Source organism: Prinia subflava, chromosome 8, assembly GCF_021018805.1.
Source record: "Prinia subflava isolate CZ2003 ecotype Zambia chromosome 8, Cam_Psub_1.2, whole genome shotgun sequence".
NCBI classification, from domain to species: Eukaryota; Metazoa; Chordata; class Aves; order Passeriformes; family Cisticolidae; genus Prinia; species Prinia subflava.
Window position 1 is genome coordinate 15118028 of NC_086254.1, and position 25313 is coordinate 15143340.

At 57.3% G+C, this 25313-nt stretch overlaps 2 protein-coding genes across 6 annotated transcripts; one reads left to right on the plus strand and one right to left on the minus strand.

The window, feature by feature from the left end:
* The first annotated feature begins 26 nt into the window (after nucleotides 1-26).
* LOC134553556 (inactive serine/threonine-protein kinase PLK5-like) lies at nucleotides 27-4051 on the plus strand. 2 transcript variants are annotated; one of them, XM_063403379.1, is made up of 8 exons: nucleotides 27-237; nucleotides 529-636; nucleotides 795-911; nucleotides 1709-1838; nucleotides 2357-2444; nucleotides 2545-2640; nucleotides 3135-3333; nucleotides 3842-4051. In XM_063403379.1, the coding sequence occupies exons 1-8, from the start codon at nucleotides 139-141 to the stop codon at nucleotides 4046-4048; spliced, it is 1044 nt and encodes a 347-aa protein (XP_063259449.1). In that variant the 5' UTR covers nucleotides 27-138; the 3' UTR covers nucleotides 4049-4051. The 2 variants fall into 2 exon arrangements, with proteins under 2 accessions (XP_063259449.1, XP_063259450.1); XM_063403380.1 differs by lacking the exon at nucleotides 529-636 and having other exon boundaries at nucleotides 36-237.
* Nucleotides 4025-25215, minus strand: THOP1 (thimet oligopeptidase 1). Of its 4 annotated transcripts, none has more exons than XR_010081096.1 (14): nucleotides 24997-25215; nucleotides 23927-24130; nucleotides 19206-19354; nucleotides 18244-18351; nucleotides 17367-17469; nucleotides 17130-17290; nucleotides 15823-15958; nucleotides 13247-13613; nucleotides 10966-11167; nucleotides 8313-8499; nucleotides 6990-7118; nucleotides 6123-6259; nucleotides 4952-6038; nucleotides 4025-4813 (listed from the first exon to the last, which is right to left on the minus strand). XR_010081096.1 is itself a non-coding variant. In XM_063403374.1 (13 exons), exons 1-13 carry the CDS (start codon nucleotides 25010-25012, stop codon nucleotides 5883-5885), a joined length of 2055 nt encoding a protein of 684 aa, XP_063259444.1. In that variant the 5' UTR covers nucleotides 25013-25215; the 3' UTR covers nucleotides 4025-5882. The 4 variants fall into 4 exon arrangements, 2 of the variants coding, with proteins under 2 accessions (XP_063259444.1, XP_063259446.1); XR_010081095.1 differs by having other exon boundaries at nucleotides 4025-4873; XM_063403374.1 differs by having other exon boundaries at nucleotides 4025-6038.
* Nucleotides 25216-25313: the final 98 nt, after the last annotated feature.

Sequence of the window (25313 nt, forward strand, 5' to 3'; positions counted from 1 at the left end):
GGTGTTGGGTGCCGGGGGGGGGATCCCAGCCCCCTTGGGCGCCGTGGGCACCCGCAGCCCGGAGCTGAAGGGGTTACAGCGGCGGGGTGCGGGTGTCCCTCCCTCGGGGTGTCCCCGGTGCCGGGCAGAGCGGGCGGGATGGGCCCTGGGGGCGCCGCGGCTGAGCCGCCCCCGGGCTGGTTCCTCCGGGACGAGGCCAGCGGGACGCTCTACAAGCGGGGACGGCTCCTGGGAGAGGTAAATCCCCCTCCGTGCCCCCCGAGCCGCCCCAGCGCCCCCTCCCCGCTGGGCACCCGGGGGGGTCACACGCCCGCACCCCCCGGGTGTCCCCGAGGTGTCCCCCTCCCCAAGGGGGACCCACCCCATCCCCTCTGGGGAAGGGGAAACTGAGGCAGAGGACCGAGCCCCTGCAGCTCCGGTGCCCGGGGCTCCTGGCCCCACATCGAGAGGTACCTGGGTGGGCACCCCAACCCCCGGGACCCTCACCTGACCCCCCCCGGCTGCCCATTCCCACGGGGTCACTCGCAGGGCGCCTTCGGCCGCTGCTACCAGGTGACAGAGGTGACCAGCGGGCGGCGGTACGCGGCGAAGGTCATCCCGCGAGCCCGGCTGGCGGCTCCGGGCATCGGGGACAGGGTGAGTGCGGGGGGGACACTCCCCAGGGAGAGGGGACAGCGCCCACGGGGTCCCCGCGGAGCCCCACAGCCCCTGCCCGGGTCTCTGGGTGGGTTCCCGGGGTCGTGCCCGGGGGTCCCCGGAGCCCGAGGGTCCCCCCGGGGCTGCTGTCGGTGCAGGTGGAGCGGGAGCGGGAGCTGCAGCGTCACCTGCGCCACCCGCACATCGTGCGCCTGCACGGGCACTTCGCCGACCGCGGCCACCTCTACCTGCTGCTGGAGCTCTGCAGCCGGGGGGTGAGAGCTGCGCCCCGAAACCGAGACCCTGAACCCCGAAACCGAGCCCTGAACCCCAAAACCGAGACCCTGAACCCCAAAACCGAGCTCCTGAACCCCAAAACCGAGACCCTGAACCCCAAAACCGAGATCCTGAACCCCAAAACCGAGACCCTGAACCCCAAAACCGAGACCCTGCACCCCAAAACTGAGCCCCTGCACCCCAAAACTGAGCCCCTGCACCCTGAAACTGAGCTCCTACACCCCGAAAATGAACCCCTGAACCCCAAAACCGAGCTCCTGAACCCCGAAAATGAGCCCCGGCGCCCCAAAACTGAGCCCAAACACCCCAAAACCGAGCCCCTGGACCCTGAATCTGAGCACCCTCAGGCCGGGGCTTCAGCAGGGCCCAGCCCGGTGCCTCGCTCTGTCCCCAGGCTCTGTCACTCCATCCCCGTCCTGGTCACTCTGTCCCCCGACCCCCTTCATTGTCCCCAGTCCCTCCTCACTGTGTCCAGCCTCTGTCACTCGTCCCCAGTCCCTGTCTCACTGTCCCCAGTCCCTCCTCACTATCCCAGTCCCTGTCTCACTGTCCCCCTCCCCTGTCGCTGTCCCCAGTCCCTGTCTCACTGTCCCCCTCCCCTGTCTCACTGTCCCCAGTCCCTGTCTCACTGTCCCCAGTCCCTCCTCACTGTCCCCAGTCCCTGTCGCTGTCCCCAGTCCCTGTCTCATTGTCCCAGTCCCTGTCTCATTGTCCCCATCCCGTCACTGTCCCCATCCCCTGTCTCACTGTCCCCCTCCCCTGTCGCTGTCCCCAGTCCCTCGCTGCCATCGTGCGGACCCGGGGCCGCCTGTCGGAGCCGGAGGTTCGGTTCTACCTGCGGCAGCTGCTCTCGGGGCTGGGATACCTGCACGGACACGGCCTGGTGCACCGGGACCTCAAACTGAGTGCGCGGGGCCGGGGGCACCGGGGGCGACCCGGGACACCGGGGAGTGACCGCAGGCACCGGGGGCGACCCGGGACACCGGGGAGTGACCAGAGGCACCGGGAGTGATCCGGGACACCGGGGAGTGACCACAGGCACCGGGAGTGATCCGGGACACCGGGGGGGGGGGTGACCCGAGGCACCGGGGGCTACCCGGGACACCGGGGGTGACCCAGGACACCGGGGGGTGACCCGAGGCACTGGGGGTGACCCGAGGCACCGCAGGGGTGACCCAGGACACCGGGGGGTGACCCGGGACACCGGGGGTGACCCGGGACACCGGGGGTGACCCGAGGCACTGGGGGTGACCCGGGACACCCGGGGTGACCCGAGGCACTGGGGGTGACCCGGGACACCGGGGGGGGTGACCCGAGGCACCAGGGGTGACCCGGGACACCGGGGGTGACCCAAGGCACCGGGGGTGACCCGGGACACCGGGGGTGACCCTCGGGTGACACGATTCTGTCCCTCCCTCCACAGGCAACTTCTTGGTGACGGAGCGGATGCGGGTGAAGATCGCGGACCTGGGGCTGGCCCGGCGGGCGGCACCGCCCGGGCGGCGCTGGGGGTGAGCGGGGCCGGGGGGCTGCGGGGGTCACCCTGCCCATGTCCCCGAGGGTCACCTGGGCTGTGTCCCCGAGGGTCACCTGGGCTGTCCCCGCCCTCAGGGCGCTCTGCGGGACCCTCAGTTACCTGGCGCCGGAGGTGCTGGACCGCAGGGGACACGCGGTGCCCTCGGACATCTGGGCCCTGGGCTGTGCTGTGTGAGCGGGGAGGGGACAGGGAGGGGAGAGGGAGGGGAGAGGGAGGATGGGATGAGGGGAGATGGAGGGAGGACGGAGGGCTGGAAGAAGATGGAGGCTGGAGGGAGGACAGGGGGTGTGGAAGGGGTCAGGGAGGGCTGGAGGGAGGACAGGGGGTGATGCAAGGAGGACGGGAGGGTGGAAGGAGGATGGAGAGAGGACAGGGGGGCCAGAGGGGGGCCAGGGACACCGCAGGGGGACAGGGACGCTGCAGGGGGAGAGGGACACTGCGGGGGGACAGGGACACTGGAAGGGGACAGGGACACTGGAGGGGGGACAGGGACGCTGCAGGGGGAGAGGGACACTGCGGGGGGACAGGGACACTGGAAGGGGACAGGGACACTGGAGGGGGGACAGGGACGCTGCAGGGGGACGGGGACACTGCAGGGGGACAGGGACACTGCGGGGGGACAGGGACACTGCGGGGGGACAGGGACGCTCCCGGTCCCTCCCAGGTACACGGCACTGACCGGGCACGCCCCGTTCGAGGCCCGCCGCCGCCCGGAGCTGTTCCGGCGCATCCGCGGCGCTCGGTACCCGCTGCCGGCCCAGCTCTCGCCCCGCGCCCGCGCCCTCCTCGCCCGCATGCTGGAGCCCGAGCCCGCGGAACGGGCCAGCCTGGAGGGCGTGCGGGGACACCCCTTCCTCACAGAGGTGAGGGGCTGGGGACACGGGGGGGACACTGAGGGATGGGGGGACACTGAGGGGTATGGGGGGGTCACTGAGGGACACGGCAGGGACACTGAGGGACACAGGGGGGTCAATGGGGGACACTGAGGGACACGGGGGACACGGGAGGGACACTGAGGGACACGGGAGGGACACTGAGGGACAAGGTGGGGACACTGAGAGACAAGGGGGGGACACTGAGGGACACGGGGGGAGACACTGAGGGACACGGGGGGGTCATGGTGGGGACACGGGAGGGACACTGAGGGACACAGGGGGACACTGAGGGACAGGGGTGGACACTGAGGGACACGGGGGGTCATAGGGGGGACACTGAGGGACAGGGGTGGACACGGGAGGGACACTGAGGGACACTGAGAGACAAGGGGGGGACACTGAGGGACACTGAGGGACACGGAGGGACACGGGGGGACACGGGGGGACACGGGGGGGACACTGAAGGACACGGGGGGTCACCAGCTGTCCCCCCCAGGGTTTCACGCCCCGCACGCTGTCACCCCGCGCCTGCCACTCCGTGCCCATCTTCGTGGGACAGGAGCCCCTGTGCCGGCTCCTGCGGGGGCTGCGGTGCTGGCGGGGCTGTGGCTGTGTCCCTGTCACCTCTGTCACCCCTGGGGGCGGCCGCGCCCCTCCCCGAAGGAGCCGAGGCCGAACATCCGCGGAGGAAAACTTTTATTAGTGCTGGGAACCGTCTAAAATCCAGCCATGGGAACAAGCGGGGCGGGACGTGACCAGTACGAACGGCACACACACACACACCAGTTTGCCCTTAAAACTGTTAACAGGAAAAAAAACCAAAAAAAACAACCCCGAAATCCAAACCCACCCCCCAAAAAAGGAGCTCTCTTCCCTGCCAGCCTGGGGTGGGGATGGGAGGTGCAGCTCCACGTCCCGGGGACGCTGGAGAGGGGACAGAGGGAGCCGTGGGCTGGGAAGGAGGGAGGAAAGTGCGTGGTTTCCCTGCTGGGCTTCGTTTCTCTCTCTCTGGAGAGAAGAGTCGGAGAAAACGAGGAAAGCTCAGTAAAACAGGACACTAAAAACACCCGGGGGCTGCCCGGCCACGCCTCCGACACGGAGCTGGGGGGGACAAGGACAAGATGCTCCAGGTGGCCCCAGTGAGCACCAAGTGGCACAGGGGACAGTCCAGGGGGCAGGGAGGTGGCAGCAGCGACCTTGTCTGCACCAGGGGGGAGCCTCATCCCAGCTGGTGACAAAGGGAGGGAACGGGGACAGCCTGCAGTGGCTGGGGTGGTGGTGGTCACTCATGTCCCCAAGCCACGGCGGAGTGGCAGGGATGGATCCCACAGCCCTCAAATCTCACACGGTGCCCCCGAGGCTGGAAGGGGTGGGACACAAATCCCTGCTCCCCCCGGAGCTCCTCAGACCCTCCTGGAGCTCCTCAGCCCCTCTGGAGCTCCTCAGATCCTCTGGAGCTCCTCAGCCCCTCCTGGAGCTCCTGAGCCCCTCCTGGAACTCCTCAGCCTTTCCTGGAGCTCCTCAGACCCTCCTGGAACTCCTCAGCCCCCTCTGGAGCTCCTCAGCCCCTCCTGGAGCTCCTCAGACCCTCTGGAACTCCTCAGACCCTCTGGAGCTCCTCAGCCCCCGAGGAAGCCGCCCCAAACCTTTCCCAAGCCAAACCCAGCCTCTGCCCTGTTGTGCCACCACAGCCTGTGCCACGCAGGGTCTGGGGCACGCTGGGGACAGCCCGGGGCAGGTGGCACAGCCCGGGCTGGCTGCTGTCCCTGCCCGTGGCGCCACAGCCCAGCTCAAGGCCTGGCACGAGGCCCAGGGGTATTTTTATCCCGGGATTTGTGTTGTTTGAAGCTGTCAGCTCCGTGTTTTCAGTCATAAACACCGACCTTCCCCTGTCCCAGCCCGGCTCGGAGCTGACAGCAACAGCAACAGCCTCAGCTGCCACGGCCTTGAGCCCCGGGCTGGCCTGGGGTGGCCCCAGGGTGGCCCCGAGATGGCCCTGGGACATCTGGCAGCACACAGAGGCCACGTCCCTGTCCTGGGAACGCCTGCGCTGGCCACCTCTGTCCCCTGCCAGGCAGGAGGGTCCCTGAGGGGCTCAGGGCAGGAGGTCCCAGTCAGTTCCCTCTGGGTTTGGAGCTCTGGGATCTCCCCATCTTTGCAGCACAGCCAAGAGCTGCCCAAAGATGGGGAGAGAGGGACTGTCCCTGCCCTGGTGACAGCTGGGGCACAAACCAAGCAACAAAAACAACGAGGCTTCTTAAAAGAGAAGGGATTTAAAAACAAAGCTTCAAGTTTGGGAACTCCTCTCCCCCTCCTCCCCGGCTCCCAACGAGGCCAAAACTCACCCTGGTGCAGAAATCAGGTTCAAAGCTCAGCCAAATGGTGAGGGCCACCCCCAGCCCCGAGGGGACAGGGGCACGTCACCTCTGTGTCACCATTCCAGGCTCCCACAGCCCGCGAGGGGCAGCTCCAGGCAGGGGTGGCCCGGGGGGTGTTTGGTGACAGCAGCCGGGTGGGGGTGGCCAGGAAGGGCCACCTCAGGCTGAAGGCACCGAGCTGCTCTCCACCTTCAGTCCCTTGCTGGCCAGGAATGCGTCCTGCTTGGGCTCCCTGCCCAGGAACCTCCTCAGCATGTCCGACGCGTCCACGGAGCCTCCGGGGCGCAGGATGCACCTCCTGTAGTCCATGCCCACCTGTGGGGGCACAGGGGCACGGCTGGGACCCCCAGCCCGGCTCTGCCCACCCCTGGCACGCACAGAAACCCCCCCTGGCCCTACCTTGCAGTTCATGATGCCCTCCTGCTTGAAGCGGGTGTGGAACATGTCCATGGAGTACACCTCGCTCCACAGGTAGCCGTAGTACTGCGCGTCGTAGCCGCCCGCCAGGTGGCCGAAGGTGGCCGGCATGTTGGTACCTGAGGGGACACGAGGGGTTAAAAAGGGAATAAAAATCACCCTGCAGCGCTGGCACAGAAGGTGCTGGCACAGCTCAAGGTGGTGGAGAGCTGGAGGCAAAAAAATTTGAGTTTTCTGTGCTAAAAGGCACCGAGGCAGGAACTGAGGCTGTGGAGCTTCCCCCAGATTGAGGGGGGTTGTGGGTGTGTGGTTTGAATGGTGTTGTGTGATCTCATAGGGTGAAAAATGTAGAATTTGAGGTTTTAGTATATGTAAATATGTATTATTTAGTAATATATTATTTAGGAATAAATATGGGGCAATATGGAGGATTTTGGGTGTTGTCCAAGTCCTTCTTCACCTTCTTCTTCTTGGTTTTGGGTGTTTTTTTCTAATTGGGTGAAAAAGGTTTGCGTTGTGGACCTTGTGTGGTCAATTATTGAGTCAAAAGTATAAATAATAGAGGTGTCATCTCGTTATTGGGTAATTAGCACTTAAATAACCTTGGAAAGAGTTAGAGACACCTCAATTTTCTACCTTGTTAGCCAGAGCTCACAAATGGTGAGACTGTAACACAGATAAGGATTAATAAATGCAAAAACTGCGACTCCCATGTGTTAATCCCAGCTCTAACAGGAAGAAAAGGAGATAAAAACCCCACACCAAAGGGAGGAACTTCCTTTTGCAGCCCAGCAGGAGCTGTCCCCAGCCCAGGGGCCCCCGCAGAGGGCAGGGAGGGTGACACCGTACCTGGGGTGGCGGGGACACCCAGCACCTCCTCACAGAGCCGGGCAAACACCTCCACGGGGTCGGCCTTGGTCTGCGTGTGCAGAGCCTGGTCCACCTTGGCCAGGACGATCTGGCGCAGGTTGAAGAGCCCTGGAGCCAAGAGGAGGAGGAGGAGGAAGAGGAGGAAGAGGGGGAAGAGGAGGAGGAGAAGGAGGAAGAGGAGGAAGAGGAGGAAGAGGGGGAAGAGGGGGAAGAGGAGGAAGAGGAGGAAGAGGAGGAGGCAAAGTGAGGCTGGAAGGGGCAGCAGGGGCCTCACGGAGGCTGCTGCCCGCTGCTGGTTTCAGTAGGGAGGGATCATATGGGGATAAAAAATAAAACCCGAACCCCAACCCAAACACACAACCTAAGACTAAGCCTGAACCTAAACCTAATCCTAACCTTAACCCTAACCCTAAACCTAAACCCAAACCCTAACCTTAACACTAACTCTAAACACTAACCCTAAATGCTAATCATAACACTAACCCCCAACACTAAACCCTAAACCCTAACCCTAAACCCAAACCCTAACTGTAACCCCAATCATAACCCTGATATTAATGGGACCTTAACCCTAACCCTAAACCTCAACCCCTAACCCTAACCCTAACCGTAACGCCTAAACCCAACCCACAACCTAACCCTAACCCGAATGGACACCCTAACCCTAAACCAAACCCACACCCTAAGCCTAAGGCTAAACCTAAACCTAAACCTAACCCTACCCCCACACCCTAACCCTAACCCACACCCAAACCCTAAACCCTAACAATAACCCCTAAACCAAACCCTAACCCTAAACCCTAACCCCTAAACCCAACCCACAACCTAACCCTAACACGAATGTACACCCTAACCCTAAACCAAACCCACACCCTAAGCCTAAGGCTAAACCTAAACCTAATCCTAACCTTAACCTTAAACTTAACCCTAACCCTAACCCTAAACCCTAACCCCCAACCCTAAACCTAACTCTAATCCTAACCACACTCTAACCCATGCCCACACCCACATCCTAACCCTAACCCTAACCCCTAACCCTAACCCTAACTCTAATCCTAACCACATTCTAACCCACACCCACATCCTGACCCTAACCCTAACCCTAATGCTAAACCCTAATCCTAACACTAATCCTAACCACACTCTAAACCAAACCCACACCCTAAGACTAATCCTAACTCTAACCCTAACCCAAACCCACACCCTAAGACTAATCCTAACTCTAACCCCAACCCAAACCCACACCCTAATCCTAATCCTAACCCTAACCCTACCCCACACCCCATCCCCAGCCGCCCTCACCGGTGTTGGCCTGCCGGGAGCGGATCAGTTTGTCCAGCAGCTCGTCGGGGATGGCGCTGCCGGTGCGGTAGTGGCGGCTCATGCGCAGCAGCGGCTCCTTCTCCCACACCCAGTTCTCCAACATCTGCGACGGCGCCTCCACGAAATCCCGCTCCACGTGTGTGCCACTGAACATGGCAAACTCGGCCTGGGGGACACGGCTGGGATAAACAACCCTAACCCTGACCCTAACCCTAACCCTAACCCTAACCCTGACCCTAACCCTAACCCTGACCCTGACCCTAACCCTGACCCAAACCATAACCCTGAGCCTAACCTTAACACCTGACCCAAACCCTGACCCTAACCCTGACCCTGACCCAAAATCCCGCTCCACGTGTGTGCCACTGAACATGGCAAACTCCGCCTGGGGACACGGCTGGGATAAACAACCCTGGAGCCAGGACAGCCTAACCCTGACCCTGAGCCTGACCCTGACCCTGACCCTGACCCAAACCCAAAATCCCGCTCCACGTGTGTGCCACTGAACATGGCAAACTCGGCCTGGGGGACACGGCTGGGATAAACAACCCTGGAGACACCCGGTGATCCCAGGCCTTAGGGGGCATTGGAGGAGTGTTTGATCTCCCTGGAGCCCCTCCAGTGATCCCAGGCCAGCCTAACCCTGACCCTAACCCCGACCCTGACCCTAACCCTGACCCTAACCCTGAGCCTAACCCTAACCCCGACCCTGACCCTAACCCTGACCCTGACCCTAACCCTGACCCTGAGCCTAACCCTAACCCCGACCCTGACCCTAACCCTGACCCTAACCCTAACCCTGACCCTAACCCCGACCCTGACCCTGACCCTAAGCCTGACCCTAACCCTGACCCTGACCCAAAATCCCGCTCCATGTGCGTGCCACTGAACATGGCAAACTCCGCCTGGGGGACACGGCTGAGATAAACAACCCTGGAGACCCTCAGTGATCCTGGACCTTAGGGGACTTTGGAGGAGTGTTTGATCTCCCTGGAGCCCCTCCAGTGATCCCAGGCCAGCCTAAACCTGGCCCTAACCCTAACCCTGAGCCTGAGCCTGAGCCTAACCCTGACCCTCACCCAAACCCTGACCCTAACCCTGACCCTAACCCAAACCCTGATCCTAACCCTAACCCTGACCCTAACCCAAACCCTGACCCAAATCCTAACCCTGAGCCTAACCCAAACTCCCGCTCCACGTGTGTGCCACTGAACATGGCAAACTCCGTCTGCATTCATGAGATCCTCCTGGTTTGCTGAGCGCTTTTTGTTCATACTAAAGTAGAAGTGTGCATCTTCTCATGCTCATTAATGTAAACAGGAGATCATGGTTTGTAAATATTTTGTAAATATTGTTTTGAATTCCTTCTCCAAGAGAAGGGGAGGTTGAATGAGAGCCTCCTTGACCAATGTGGGTGAGAGGTGGGAATGCCCACTCTCCAATCCATGGGCACCTTGCTAGAAATTATAATAGGAAGGAATAAACAAAGCAGGAGGATTTCTCCCTGCTGCTCTGATCTCCCCAAACTCTGGACTCTGTGTGTCTTTCTGGCGAGGCTCAGAGTGACATCAGGGAACACGGCCAGAATGAACCCCCTGGAGCCCCTCCAGTGATCCCAAACCTTGGGGGCTTTGGAGGAATGTTTGACCCCCCTGGAGCCCCTCCAGTGATCCCAAACCTTAGAGGGCTTTGGAGGAATGCTTGATCCCACTGGAGCCCCTCCAGTGATCTCAGGCCAGCCTAACACTGACCCTAACCCTAACCCTGAGCCTAACCTTTACCCCTGACCCTAACCCTGAGCCTAACCTTAACCCCTGACCCTAACCCTGAGCCTGACCCTAACCCTAACCCTGAGCCTAACCTTAACCCCTGACCCTAACCCTGAGCCTGACCCTGAGCCTGACCCTAACTCTAAACCAGACTCTAACCCTGACTCTAACCCTGACCCTGACCCCTGACCCTAATCCTGACCCTGATCCTAACCCCTAATCCTGACCCTGACCCTAACCCTGAGCCTGACCTTAACCCTGACCCTGACCCAAACCCTAATCCTGACCCTGACCCTAATGTCCAGCCTGGGGCAGTGGAATTTGGGCTTTAGGGTCCCGTTAACCCCAAGCACCCCGGGATTCTTTGCTCTCCCCTCCTGTGTCTCCTCAGGGAGGTGGAGCCCGCCTTTGAAGCACAGAGATCTTTCTTTGCTTTTTAGATAGTTTTACCTAGCTAGGGCAGAAAACTGCTTTATTTCCCTTTTTTTTGGGACTCTTAAAATCTGCTCTGCACTGAAAACCCCACAGGAGCACCGAGGGCTGGCACCTGCAGGGCCTGGACCTCCCTGGGACTGATAAAAACTGAGTGAGCTGAGCCACCCACAGCAAAGATTTCCCCATGATCTCTCTTCAGAGCAGTGAGAGGTTTTATTATTTCATATTATTCACTCTTTATGCTTGTGGGCATTTTATTTGTTAAATAAAGAGATTTTTCCAGGAAGTCTTTTCCCTCCTGGCTGGGGAGAGGAGTTGCTTTTGTTTGCACTTGAGTTTGCTTTCCAGAGTGACCCCAAATTCAGAATTTCCTCCCAAATTCGAACAGGGGGGAAACCCCAACCCACACCAGAGTGGAGAGGCCTCACCTGGGAGCAAAGCTGGTGCATGACGTGCCCAAACTCATGGAAATAAGTCTCCACCTCGTCGTGCTGCAGCAGGGAAGGCGCGTCCGGCGTGGGTTTGGTGAAGTTGGCGACCATGGCGGCCACCGAGATCTGGCGAGTGGCGTCCGGCAGGAGGCAGCCGGGCTGGAGGCCGAAGCAGGCGGCGTGGCCGTACTTCCCTTCCCTGGGGAGGGAGGAGAGCTCAGGGATCCTCAAAAATATCGAGGAGAGCTCAGGGATCTTCCCAAAAATCGAGGAGAGCTCAGGGATCTTCCCAAAAATCGAGGAGAGCTCAGGGATCCTCCCCAAAGCCACACACAGCCACGGCGTGGCCGTACTTCCCTTCCCTGGGGAGGGAGGAGAAGCTCAGGGATCCTCAGAAAGATCAAGGAGAGCTCAGGGATCCTCCAAAAGATCGAGGAGAGGCTCAGGGATCCTCCAAAAGATCGAGGAGAGGCTCAGGGATCCTCCAAAATATCGAGGAGAGCTCAGGGATCCTCCAAAAGAGCAAGGAGAGGCTCAGGGATCTCCGAAAAGAGCGAGGAGAGGCTCAGGGATCCTCCCAAAAGATCAAGGAGAGGCTCAGGGATCCTCCCAAAAGATCCAGGAGAGGCTCAGGGATCTCCCCAAAGCCACACACAGCCACGGCCCCCTCCCTGTGGTGCTCAGTGACCCCCTCTGATTTTTCTGGGGCTGAGAGATTTGAGCCTGCTAGGAGCTGCTGACTTTTTTCTCCTTTTTTTTTTTCTCAGGAAAGCTTCTTCTCAAAATAATCTTGGCAAACGACTCTCCTTTCTCAAAACAATCTGTTCTCCAGGTGGTGTTTTGCTTTTCTAGTCAAAAAAAACCCCATTTTAGCTGCTTTTCTAGTTTAACCAATGGGATTGGGGAGGTGTTGTTCCTATTCACCAATCATGTATGGGAACACCTTATAAAAAGTTGTAAGAATTAGACAATAAAGCTTCTCTGTGCTCTTTGCCTTCTGAAATGTTTGGAGGTTTTTTTTTTGTGTCCTACAGTGACAGTGACACCCCCTTGGTGACACCCCTGCCTCAGCACACGGAGCCCCCTCCCCTCCACAAATCTGGTATTGGAGTCTAGAACATTCCTGTGGCCACCCTGGAGGGTTTGGAGACCGGACAGGGGGTCTGGGGTCTGCACAGGGGTCAGAGCCTCACACAGAGCCCAGGAGGACACATTTACTCTGATGGGAGTGAATGCTCACATTGTACGAGGAATCACAAGCTGAGATAATTAAAAATAATTAGTTTATCACAGAGTGTAAATGTAGAATTTAGGATTTTTAGTATATGGGGTTGAAAAGACAAGATGGAGGAATTGGGGAGTGGTCCTGTCCTCCTTGTTCTGGTTCTTTTCCCCCATTTTCTGCTGGGTTTTGTCAGAGTCTAGAACATCCCTCTGGCCACCCTGGAGGGTTTGGAGACCAGACAGGGGGTCTGGGGTCTGCACAGGGGGTCAGAGCCTCACACAGAGCCCAGGAGGGCACTGCCTCTGATCCCTGCCATGGCAGTGAATGCCCACAGTGTATGAAGAATCACAAGCTGGGAGAATTCAAAATAAGCAGTATTTAGTTTATCATAGAATGTAAATGTAGAATTCAGGATTCTCAGTATATGGGGCTGAAGAGACAAGATGGAGGAATTGGGGAGTGGCCCCTGTGCTCCTTGTTCTTGCTCTCGTCCCCCATTTTCTGCTGAGTTGGATTTTAGGGATTGGTTTAGAGTAGAAATGACATGTTAGCATAGGTAGTAAGTATTGGTGTGATTCTGTAAATAAAAAGTTCATTTTGGACAGTGGTTGGATCAGGGGAATGGTACAAAAGGTCTGGGACCCTCTGACCCGCCCAGTCCCCCGCGTGTCCTGCTCTGCTGGGGACACCTGGCAGAGCAGAGAAAGAATTAAGAATTAAGAATTAAGATAATGTACCCTGCCAGAGCTGAGAAAGAACTGAGATAATGAAGAATAAACAACCTTGGAAATGTGCACTGGGGACTCAGCTTGTCGTCTCTACCTCTGGTGTGAAACACCCAGGGCAAAGAGAAGACTGAAAACCTGATTAACTCTGGGAACAGCAACCCAGGGGAAACTCCCAGGGAACAGCAACCCTGGGGGAACCCTGAGCACCTTGGGGAACACCAACCCCAAGGAGAATCTCAGGGAAAATTAACCTTGAGAATCTGGAACCTTCTTTTCCTCAGGCTCTGCCCCCCTGGCCCTGGATTTCCCCCTCCCCAGGTCTCACCGTGGGTACAGGTCCAGGTAGAACTTCCCGATGGTCTCCCCGGACGCCGTGTCCTTCACGGTGTAGAGCTGCACGTCCTCGTGCCACACCTGAGCCTTCTCCTCCAGGTGGAAGGTGAGGCCCAGCAGCTCCTGGTAGATGGCCAGGAGCCCCGTGGTGACCACCTGCATGGGGAAATACTCCTTGAGCAGGTTCTGGTCCACGCTGTACTTGGTCTCCTCCACCTGGTTCATGTAGTAGCGCATGTCCCAGGCGTTGATGCGGTTGTCGAAGTCCAGCCCGCGCTTCTCGCACTCCTTCCTCTTCAGATCCAGGATCACAGCCCGCTCCTTCTCCCCCAGGGGCTTCAGCTTCTGGGCCAGCTCATCTGGGGGAGGAGGGCAGGGTTGGTGTTGGAGTCTAGAACATCCCTCGGGCTGCCCTGGAGGGTTTGGAGACCGGACAGGGGGTCTGGGGTCTGTACAGGGGGTCTGGGGTCTGTCCAGGGGGGTCTGGGGTCTGTCCAGGGGGTCTGGGGTCTGTCCAGGGGGGTCTGGGATCTGTCCAGGGGGGTCTGGGACCTGTACAGGGGTCTGGGGTCTGTCCAGGGGGGTCTGGGGTCTGTCCAGGGGGGTCTGGGGTCTGTCCAGGGGGGTCTGGGGTCTGTCCAGGGGGTTTGGGGTCTGTCCAGGGGGTCTGGGATCAGTACAGGGGGTCTGGGATCTGTACAGGGGGGTCTGGGATCTGTACAGGGGGGTCTGGGGTCTGTCCAGGGGGGTCTGGGGTCTGTCCAGGAGGGTCTGGGGTCTGTACAGGGGGTCTGGGGTCTGTCCAGGGGGGTCTGGGGTCTGTCCAGGGGGGTCTGGGATCTGTACAGGGGGTCTGGGATCTGTCCAGGGGGGTCTGGGGTCTGTCCAGGGGGTCTGGGGTCTGTCCAGGGGGTCTGGGATCTGTACAGGGGTCTGGGATCTGTCCAGGGGGGTCTGGGGTCTGTCCAGGGGGGTCTGGGGTCTGTACAGGGGGGTCTGGGATCTGTACAGGGGGTCTGGGATCTGTCCAGGGGGTCTGGGATCTGTACAGGGAGTCTGGGGTCTGTCCAGGGGGGTCTGGGATCTGTCCAGGGGGTCTGGGATCTGTACAGGGGGTCTGGGATCTGTCCAGGGAGTCTGGGGTCTGTACAGGGGTCTGGGATCTGTCCAGGGGGGTCTGTACAGGGGTCTGGGGTCTGTCCAGGGGGGTCTGGGGTCTGTCCAGGGGGGTCTGGGATCTGTCCAGGGGGGTCTGGGATCTGTCCAGGGGGTCTGGGGTCTGTCCAGGGGTCTGGGGTCTGTCCAGGGGGCTCAGTCAGACCCACACAGATCCCAGGAGGACACTGACTCTGATCCCTGCCATGGCAGTGAATGCTCACGTGCAGGAAGAATCACAAACCCTAAGAATTTAAAATAAGTAGTGGATGGTTTATTATAGAATATAAATATAGAAATTAGAATTCTTAGCATATGGGGCTGAAGAGACAAGATGGAGGAATTGGGGAGTGGCCCCTGTGCTCCTTGTTCTTGCTCTCGTCCCCATTTTGTGCTGAGTTGGGTTTTAGAGATTGGTTTAGAGTGGAAATGACCTGTTAGCATAGGTAGTAGGTATTGGTACAATTTTGTAAATAAAAAGTTCATTGTGGACAGTGGTTGGGTCAGGGGTGCTGTACATAAGGGGATCTCTGATCCACCCCAGTCCCCCGCGTGTCCTGCTCTGCTGGGGACACCTGGCAGAGCAGAGAAAGAATTAAGATAATGTACCCTGTCAGAGCTGAGAAAGAACTGAGATAATGAGGAATAAACAACCTTGGAAATGTGCACTGGCAGACTCAGCTTGTCGTCTCTACCTCTGGTGTGAAACACCCAGGGCAAAGAGAAGCCTGAAAACCTGATTAACTCTGGGAACAGCAACCCAGAGGAAACCCTCAGGGAACAGCAACCCTGGGAAAAACCTTATTACCTTGGGGCCAGCAACCCCAAGGAGAATCTCAAGGAAAATATAACCTTGAGAGGGCTGAAGAGACAAGATGGAGGAATTGGGGAGTGGCCCCTGTGCTCCTTGTTCTTGCTCTCATCCCCCATTTTGTGCTGAGTTGGGTTTTAGAGATTGGTTTAGAGTAGAAATGACATGCTAGCATAGGTAGTAGACATTGGTAAAATTTTGTAAATAAAAAATACGTCTCGGACAGTGGTTGGGTCAGGGGTACTGTACATAAGGTGTGGGGCTCTCTGATCCGCCCAGTCCTGCTCTGCTGGGGATGCCCTGCAGAGCTGAGAAAGAACTGAGATAATGAAGAATAAAAACCTTGGAAATGTGCACTGGGGACTCAGCTTGTCGTCTCTACCTCTGGTGTGAAACACCCAGGGCAAAGAGAAGCCTGAAAACCTGATTAACTCTGGGAACAGCAACCCAGGGGAAACCCTCAGGGAACAGCAACCCTGGGAAAAACCTTATTACCTTGGGAACAGCAACCCCAAGGAGAATCTCAGGGAAAATTAACCTTGAGAGGTTGGGCTGTGGGCTCAGAGCAGCACAGGCTGTCCCCGAGGCGCCCCAGGCCGTACCAAGGAACGTGGCCACCGTGCGGCTGCTCTTGGCCATGTTCATCTCCAGCACGAAGTCGGCGTGGGTGCTGAAGCCCAGCAGATTTGCCTTCTGAGCCCTCAGGTCCACCAGCTCCTTCAGGATCAGGCAGTTCTCCTGCAAGGCACAGAGTGAAGCATGCAGGGGAGAAGGGAAAAATTGTGTTTTATCCTCCTTCCTGCCACAGTCAGCATTAAATGCTCGAAATAAAATCCTCAGTGAGCAGAATTCCAACAGGAAAGAAACCCAAACCCCAGGGGAGATCCGCTGGGTGCCTGTTGCCATGAGCTTTTCCTGTATGCCAAGTGTTCATATTGAAGGAGAATATGCAGCCTTTGTCACGCCTGTTCATGTAAACACTGGCTGTGTTTAGCTAACTGTCTCTCTTTGTTTATATATTTCTAGATGGGAGGAATAAAGGTAATAAACAGTTTGGCCAGTGGAATTGAAAGGTGGGACTTTAATCCTCCAATGGATGGACATCATAGGAGGTGTATATAAATTTCTTTTTGTAAATAAACTGCAGGAGATCCTGCCTGTCACAGTGGACACGGGAAGAACTACACGAGGACACGCTGGTGAGCCAAGCAGGAAAAGAGAGCGAGTTTATTTACAAAACAAAGTTTTATACATTTTCTATGGTGCCCGTGGATTGGAGGATGGAATTCCACCTCTCAATCCACGTTGGTCGAGCTAACTGTCAATCACATTTCTCCTCCTACTTAGAAATATGTAAACAATAAAAGACAGTTAGCAAAACATGGCCAGTGTTTATAGTAGAAAATGTGATAAGGTGAAATTTCTGACTCTAATATGAAGAATATAACAGAAGGCTTAAAAAAGTCTTCAACACCAGGGTGACACCTGCCCACTGCCCGGATCTGCTCACAACCCAGAAAATGTCTCCTGAGTTCCTCTCTTATCGTCAGGACCAGGTGCAGCAGGTGCCCACCTGTCACCCTGGTGTTGAAGACTTTTTTAAGCCTTCTGTTATATTCTTCATATTAGAGTCAGAAATTTCACCTTATCACATTTTCTACTATAAACACTGGCCATGTTTTGCTAACTGTCTTTTATTGTTTACATATTTCTAAGTAAGAAGAGAAATGTGATTGACAGTTAGCTCGACCAACGTGGATTGAGAGGTGGAATTCCATCCTCCAATCCACGAGCACCATGAGAAATGTATAAAACTTTGTTTTGTAAATAAACTCGCTCTCTTTTCCTGCTTGGCTCACCAGCGTGTCCTCGTGTGGTTCTTCCCGTGTCCACTGTGACACCCACCCACCTCTTTGCACCTGGAGTTGAACATCTCCTCCACCTTCCTCCTGGTCTCGGGCACGTAGCATTTCTTCAGCAGGGGGAAGTAGTGCGGGTACTTGAGGGTGACCTTCAGCTTCCCGTCCTCCGTCTTCTCCAGCGAGTTCAGGAAATCCTCAGGGAGCCCCCCTGGGAAAAGACCAGCCAGGGAGAGCTCAGGAATCTCCAGGAATGCTCTGGGATCACCCCGTGCACTCCTCCATACCTAACTCCTCTCTGGAGAAGGGCAGGAAGGTGGTGTCCTCGTTGAGGTTCTTGTTGAAGTCTATGCACAGCACGCTCAGCTTTTTCTTGATGGCTTTGATTTTCTTCAAAATGTAAAAACAGGAGAGAAGTCAGAGCCAGGAGCTGTCCCCACCCTGCTGGGCTGCCCAGCACTGAGCCTGCCCTTGGCTCTGAGCCAGCCTGAATTAATTTTGGTGTGCAGGGAGCCAGGAAAGGCTCCCTGGGGTCACACCTGGCAGGATCAGCCACCTCAGCAAGGTCCTGCCTGTCCCCTGCTGCCTCAGGAGCTGCAGGTGTTGCAGTAACAACCTGCTCTCTCCTCATTTCACCTTTTCCTCTGGTTTTAACCCCGTTTTGGGTTCCTCTGCTGGTGCATGGTGAGAGAGGAGGCCCCTGAGCAGCTCAGCCACCCCCTTGCCCCAACTCCAGCCCTTGGCACGTGGGGATCTGGGGCTAATTCCCCAATTTCAGCTTCCCAGGAATTCCTTCACTCCCACTTTGTTCCTATGGATGGAAAGGAAGGAGTGGGGGCAGGCGACATCACCCAAAATCACCGGAATCAGGGGCAAAACCCAAACCTGAGCCTCAGACCCTGCCCTGAGCCCTGCCAGGGCTCCTCTCCCTGTGACAGGGACACGGGGGAATGGATTCAGACTGACAGGAAGGAGGATTAAATGGGATATTGGGAAAAATTCCTTCCTGTGAGGCTGGGGAGGCCCTGGCACAGATTTCCCAGAGGAGCTGTGGCTGCCCCTTCCCTGGAAGCGTCCAAGGCCACCTTGGGGCCACCTGGGACAGTGGAAAATGGACTTTAGGGTCCCTTCAACCCCAACCACGCCGGGATTCCGTGCTCTCACCTCCTGTGTCTCCTCGGGGAGGTGCAGCCCGTTCCTCTTCCCCAGCTTGATCAGCCTCTCCAGGTACCTCTTTGCCTCGGGCTTCAGGGCTGCGCTCTCTGCTTTCTCCTGGAAAGAGAAAATAAAGTTCCTCCTCCTCAGGGAGCTGCAGGATCAGGAGCTGCAGGAGGTTGGGAGTTCTGGGAGCACCAGAGATGATGGAAACACCCCCAGGGAAGGCTCTGGTGGTTCCTCTGTCACCTCCTGGACTGCTTTAAACACGTCACCTTCGTGCCACATCAGCATTTTGGGAGGGAATTAGAGCTAAGGTGGGTTGGATTTACCAACAGCAAAGGGGAGATGAAGGCTCTGAGAAGGGGCAGAACCCTCGATCCCAAATTTCCCACCCCTCACTGTCACAGAATCCCAGAATCCCAGAATCCCAGAATCCCAGAGTCACAGAATCACAGAATCCCAGAATCCCAGAATCCCAGAATCCCAGAATCAATCACAGAATCACAGAATCCCAGAATCCCAGAGTCACAGAATCAATCACAGAATCAATCACAGAATCAATCACAGAATCACAGAATCAATCACAGAATCAATCACAGAATCACAGAATAATGAGGTTGGAAGAGACCTCTAAGATCATCAAATCCAACCTATGCCTTAACACCTCAACTAGACTATAGCACTAAATGCCATGTCCAGTCTTTTTTTAAACACATCCAGAGATGGTGACTCCACCACCTCCCTGGGAAGACAATTCCAGTGCTTTATTACTCTTTCAGTGAAGAATTTTTTCCTAATATCTAACCTGTACCTTCCCTGTGTCCCCTTGTCCTGTCATTGCTGCCCGCTGCCAGAACACGTCACCGCCCTGCCCCACATCCCTCCCTCCTCAGCTCTGCCATGGGGGAAAAGGATCTGCTGGAGTGCCAGGGGGGTTCCAGTGCCACACCTGGTGACAGGGGACTCACCTGGAGCCACACGATCCTCTGGTACACGTCCTGCCTCATGCTCATCTCCACGTCGAACTCCGAGAGCTTCTTGTCGGCCTCGGTGCTGGCGGCGCGGATGGCCTTGCAGGGGGACACGTGCTGGGGGAAGTCCAGCATGTTCCTACGGACTGGGAGCACAGGGGGGGACTGGGATGGTGGGGCCACGTCCCAGTGCATGCCCAGAGCCCGGCTGGGAGCTCCAGAGCTGGGCCAGAAGCTCCAGAACCCGGCTGGGAGCTCCAGAACCGGACCGGCAGCTCCAGAACCGGGCCGGCAGCTCCAGAACCGGGCCGGCAGCTCCAGAATCATCCTGGCAGCTCCAGAACTGGGCTGGGAGTTCCAGAGCCGGGCTGGCAGCTCCAGAACCACCCTGGCAGCTCCAGAGCCTCCCTGGCAGCTCCAGAACCCGGCTGGCAGCTCCAGAACCATCCTGGCAGCTCTAGAGCTGGGCTGGCAGCTCCAGAACCACCCTGGTAGCCCCAGAGCACGGCTGGCAGCCCCAGAACTGGGCCAGAACCTCCAGAACCACCCTGGCAGTTCCAGAGCTGGCCTGGCAGCTCCAGAACCGGCCTGGCAACTCCAGAGCCGGGCTGGCAGCTCCAGAACCATCCTGGCAGCTCCAGAGCCTTTCCCACACACGGTAAGGGAGGGGTGGGAAGCAGCTCTGGCTTTTGTCCCTTCCCTGGTGGATTCCCACCACAATCCTCCTCCCAAAATCCACGGGAATTCTGTGCCTGCCAGCCCCCCACAGGTTTGGGGTGTCCTGTGCAGGGCTGGGAGCTGGACTCGATGAATCCCATCCCTCCTGATCCAGCAGCTCCTTCACAGCTCCAGGTGGGACAATCCTGTCCTGCAGACCCCTGCCCAAAAGCCAGCAGGGCCCTGCCCTGCCACAATTCCAGTTGGGAAAACTGGGAGAACATTCCCTGCTGCTCTCCCTGCACAAAGCTCCACCAGCAGCACTCCAGGTGCTCTGCAGGCACCTGGATCCTCCCCCAGGAGCAGCTGGACAGGGAAATGCTGACAGTCCTGCTGAGCTGAACATTCCTCCTGCTGAGCAAGAGGAATTGTTGGGTTTTTCCTGTTATTTTAGGAAAAAAGAACAGGGGGAGGAGGAGGATGGGGCTGCTCCCCGCCCCAGACAGCTCCAGCACAGGTGTCACGAGGAGGGGCTGCCTGAATTGTCACCCTGCTGCAAATAATTGTCCAGAAAGACACCAAAACAGCACGGTTTTGGAAAAAAAATAAATCCCAGCAGGATTTACCCCCCTGTAAAAAATCAGAGCAGTATTGCTGTATTACTGTTCCAAAAAATCCCAGTAGGATTTACTCTCCCAAAAATCACAGCAGGATTTACCCCCTAAAAAATCAGAGTAGGATTTACTCCCCAAAAAATCACAGTGGGATTCACTCTCCTAAAAAATCACAGCAAGAATTACACTCCCAAAAAATCCCAGGGGGATTTACTCCCCCAAAAAATCACAATGGGATTTGCTCTCCCAAAAAATCGCAGCAGGATTTACTCTCCAAAAAAATCCCAGCAGGATTTACACCCCTCACAAAAATCCCAGTGGGATTTACTCCCAAAAAAATCACAGTGGGATTTACTCCCCAAAAAATCACAGTGGGATTTACTCCCCAAAAAGTCACAGTGGGATTTACTCCCAAGAAAATCCCAGCAGCATTTACACCCCAAAAACATCACAGTGGGGTTTACTCTCCCAAAAAATCGCAGTGGGATTTGCTTTCCCAAAAAAAACCCAGCATGATTTACTCCCCAAAAAATCACAGTAGGATTTACTCCCAAGAAAATCCCAGCAGGATTTGCTCTCCCAAAATATCACAGTGGGATTTGCTCCCCAAAAAATCCTAGCACGATTTATTCTTCCAAAAAAAACCCCAGCAGGACATACTCCCCAAAAAGCACAGTGGGATTTGCTCTCCCAAAAAAAAAAAAAACCCAGCATGATTTACTCCCCAAAAAATTACAGTGGGATTTGCTCTCCCAAAAAATCCCAGCAGGATATGCTCTCCCAAAAAAATCACAGTGGGATTTAGTCTCCCAAACAATCCCAGCACAATTAACTGTCCCAAAAAATCCTAGCAGGATTTATTCTTCTAAAAAATCCCCAGCAGGACATACTCCCCAAAAAGCACAGTGGGATTTGGTCTCCCAAAAAATCGCAGTGGGATTTGCTTTCCCAAAAAGTCACAGTGGGATTTGCTCTCCAAAAAAATCCCAGCGGGATTTACTCCCCAAAAAATCACAATGGGATTTGCTCTCCCAAAAATTCCCAGCGGGATTTATTCACCCCAAAAATCCCAGTGGGATTTACTCCCAAAAAAATCCTAGCAGGATTTACTCCCAAAAAAATCCTAGCAGGATTTACTCCCCAAAAAGTCACAGTGGGATTTACTCCCAAAAAAAAAAAAATCCCAGCATGATTTACTCCCCAAAAAATCACAGTGGGATTTGCTCTCCCAAAAAATCCCAGCAGGATTTGCTCTCCCAAAAAATCCCAGCAGGATATGCTCTCCCAAAAAAATCACAGTGGGATTTACTCCCAAAAAAATCCCAGCAGGATTTACTCCCCAAAAAATCACAGTGGGATTTACTCCCCAAAAAATCCTAGCAGGATTTATTCTTCCAAAAAAACCCCAGCAGGACATACTCCTAAAAAATCACAGTGTGATTTGCTCTCCCAAAAAATCGCAGTGGGATTTACTCCCAAGAAAATCCCAGCAGGATTTGCTCTCCCAAAATATCACAGTGGGATTTACTCCCCAAAAAATCCCAGCAGGATTTACTCCCCAAAAAATCACAGTGGGATTTATTCTTCCAAAAAAACCCCAGCAGGACATACTCCCCAAAAAGCACAGTGGGATTTGCTCTCCCCAAAAAGCACAGTGGGATTTGCTCTCCCAAAAATTGCAGTGGGATTTACTCCCAAGAAAATCCCAGCATGATTTACTCCCAAAAAATCACAGCAGGATTTACTCCCCAAAAAATCACAATGGGATTTGCTCTCCCAAAAAATCCCAGTGGGATTTGCTCTCCCTAAAAAAACCCAGCAGGATTTACTCCCAAGAAAATCCCAGCATGATTTACTCTCCCCAAAAATTCCCAGCAGGAAACAAGGCACACGTTATTATTTCTGCCTGGCCCCAGGGAGAGAGGAGGAAGGAGCTGAGAGTTCCTTGGATTTTTTCTGCCGTTTGTTCCTGCTGGTGCCACACGAAAGCCGGGACAGCCTTGGGAGCTGTCCTTGGGTCAATTTGCTCTCCCAAATCTGCTCTTTGTGCTGTATAAACATTAACTGGGAAAAAAAACCCAACATTGTGCTGGCAGCCGGCGGGGAGGGAAAAGCAGGTGACAGCAAAAATAAAAAAATCCATCAAAAATTCTAAATAATCACGGGATGGGCTGGAAGTGACCTCAAAGTTATGGGCAGGGACATCTTCCACTAATCCCGGGTGGCTCCTTGGACACTTCCAGGGATGGAGCAGCCACAGCTCCTCTGGGAATTCCAGCCCAGCCCCTCCCAGGCAGGAATTCCTTCCCAAAATCCCACCCAAATCTCACTTTTCCCAGTTTAAATCCATTCCCTGTGTCCTGTCTGTCCATCTCTCATCTCAAATCCCTCTGCAGCTCTCCTGGAGCCGCTTTAGGTCCTGGAAGTGGCCCCAAAGTGGAGGAGTTTCATTTTTCCCACCTTTCCTTGGGCATTTCCAGGGATGGAGCAGCCACAGCTCCTCTGGGAATTCCAGCCCAGCCCCTCCCCACCCTCCCAGCCAGGAATTCCTTCCCAAAATCCCACCCAAATCTCCCTTTTCCCAGTTTAAATCCATTCCCTGCATCCTGGAATCCCATCCCTCATCCCAAATCCCTCTGCAGCTCTCCTGGAGCCCCTTTAGACCCTGGAATTTCTCCCTGGAGCTTCTCCGACCTTTCCCTGGACACTCCCAAGGATCAAAGCTCCTCTGGGAATTCCATCCCATTCCCTCCCCACCCTCCCAGCCCTGAATTCCTTCCCAAAATCCCACCCAAATCTCCCTTTTCCCAGTTTAAATCCATTCCCTGCATCCTGGAATCCCATCCCTCATCCCAAATCCCTCTGCAGCTCTCCTGGAGCCCCTTTAGACCCTGGAATTGCTCCCTGACCTTTCCTTGGACACTCCCAAGGATCAAAGCTCCTCTGGGAATTCCATCCTGTTCCCTCCCCACCCTCCCAGCCAGGAATTCCTTCCCAAAATCCCACACAAATCTTCCTTTGTTCAGTTTAAATCCATTCCCTGCGTCCTGGAATTTGATCCCTCACCCCAAATCCCTCTGCAGCTCTCCTGGAGCCCCTTCAGACCCTGGAATTGCTCCCTGGACCTTCTCCAACCTTTCCCTGGACACTCCCAAGGACCAAAGCTTTTCTGGGAATTCCATCCTGTTCCCTCCCCACCCTCCCAGCCCTGAATTCCTTCCCAAAATCCCACCCAAATCTCCCTTTTCCCAGTTTAAATCCATTCCCTGCATCCTGGAATCCCATCCCTCACCCCAAATCCCTCTCCAGCTCTCCTGGAGCCCCTTTAGACCCTGGAATTGCTCCCTGACCTTTTCTTGGACACTCCCAAGGATCAAAGCTTTTCTGGGAATTCCACCCCAGCCCCTCACCTCCAGCGATTCCTCCCCATTATCGCGACATCCCTACCTGTGTATTCCACCTCCACGTCCGCCAGGGCTTTGAGGGTGTTCTCGTAGGAGACCTCCCCGCGCTCCTGCGCTCCCACGCGGTCGTACACGAGCTTGGTGCTCTCGGTGAGCTCCGCGGCCATGGCCTCGATCTGCTCGGCCGTCAGGTCCCAGCGCAGCTGGCTGGCCACCAGCCGCGGCGCCTGGCTGTCCACCACATTCCCTTGATTTTAGGAATAAAAAAAAGCACGGGGAGGAGGAATATGGAGCGGGTCAGCCCGGGGGAAGCAGCTCCGGAGAGTGCGCGGAGCCGCGGGCAGCGCGGGTATTTTGGGAATTTGCGGCTGGGTGGATAAATCCTGCACCGAAACCCGACCCCGTGCCCGCCGGGAGCCCGGGCCAAGGCTGTCCCTGCTCGGGGACAGGGCCGTGGGGCACGGAGGTGACTCGGGGGGCAGAGGAGGCCACGGGCGCCCTGAGGGGCTGCCCCGGCCCGGTTCTGCTGCCCCCGGCCCGGCTCTGCTGCCCCCGGCCCGTTCCCGCTGTCCCCTCCCCGCTCCCGCTGCCCCCGGCCCGGCTCTGCTGCCCCCGGCCCGTTCCCGCTGCCCCCGGCCCGGCTCTGCTGCCCCCGGCCCGTTCCCGCTGCCCCCGGCCCGGTTCCCGCTGCCCCCGGCCCGGTTCTGCTGCCCCCGGCCCGGCTCCGCTGCCCCCGGCCCGGCTCTGCTGTCCCCAGCCCGGTTCTGCTGCCCCCAGCCCGGTTCTGCTGCCCCCAGCCCGGTTCTGCTGCCTCCGGCCCGGTTCTGCTGCCCCCGGCCCGGCTCTGCTGCCCCCGGCCCGGCTCTGCTGCCCCCGGCCCGGCTCTGCTGCCCCCGGCCCGGCTCTGCTGCCCCCGGCCCGGCTCTGCTGCCCCCAGCCTGGTTCTGCTGCCCCCGGCCCGGTGCCTCTGTTCCCAGCCCGCTCCCACTGCCCCCGGCCCGGCTCCGCTGCCCCCGGCCCGGTGCCTCTACCCCCTCCCTCTCCCCTCCACCGCTCTCCCCACGCCGTTCCAGCCCCTCGCGCCTCTCCCGGTGCTCCCGGTGCCGCCGGTACCTGTCGGCGGGGCCATGTCGGCGGTGCCGGCGGTCCCGGAGGCCCCGCGCTGCTGACGAGGCCGGGCGGAGCGCGGGCCGGCCCCACGCACCGAGCATGTGCCCCGAGCGGGGCATGCCGGGAGCCTGGAGGACCGGGCCGCTCCCGCCTCGCCGGGGCCTCACCGGGACCTCACCGGGACCGGGGAGAGGGGGCGGCTCATCCCCGCCGCGACCCTCCGAGCCCACCGGGAGCGGTCCCGGGGCGGGCGCGGGGCGGGCGCGGAGCATCCCCGGGTCCCGCCCGCCCGTTCCCATGGCAACGCCCCCGCGCGTTGC

Coding starts and splice junctions, on each gene's coding strand:
- LOC134553556 (XM_063403379.1), top strand. CDS start 139: ATGGGCCCTGGGGGCGCCGCGGCTGAGCCGCCCCCGGGCTGGTTCCTC. Junction 637..794: donor CTCCGGGCATCGGGGACAGG/GTGAGTGCGGGG, acceptor CTGTCGGTGCAG/GTGGAGCGGGAGCGGGAGCT. Junction 3,334..3,841: donor GACACCCCTTCCTCACAGAG/GTGAGGGGCTGG, acceptor TGTCCCCCCCAG/GGTTTCACGCCCCGCACGCT.
- THOP1 (XM_063403374.1), bottom strand. Junction 17,470..18,243: donor TCCCCGAGGAGACACAGGAG/GTGAGAGCACGG, acceptor TACATTTTGAAG/AAAATCAAAGCCATCAAGAA. Junction 8,500..10,965: donor TGCACCAGCTTTGCTCCCAG/GTGAGGCCTCTC, acceptor CGTGTCCCCCAG/GCCGAGTTTGCCATGTTCAG.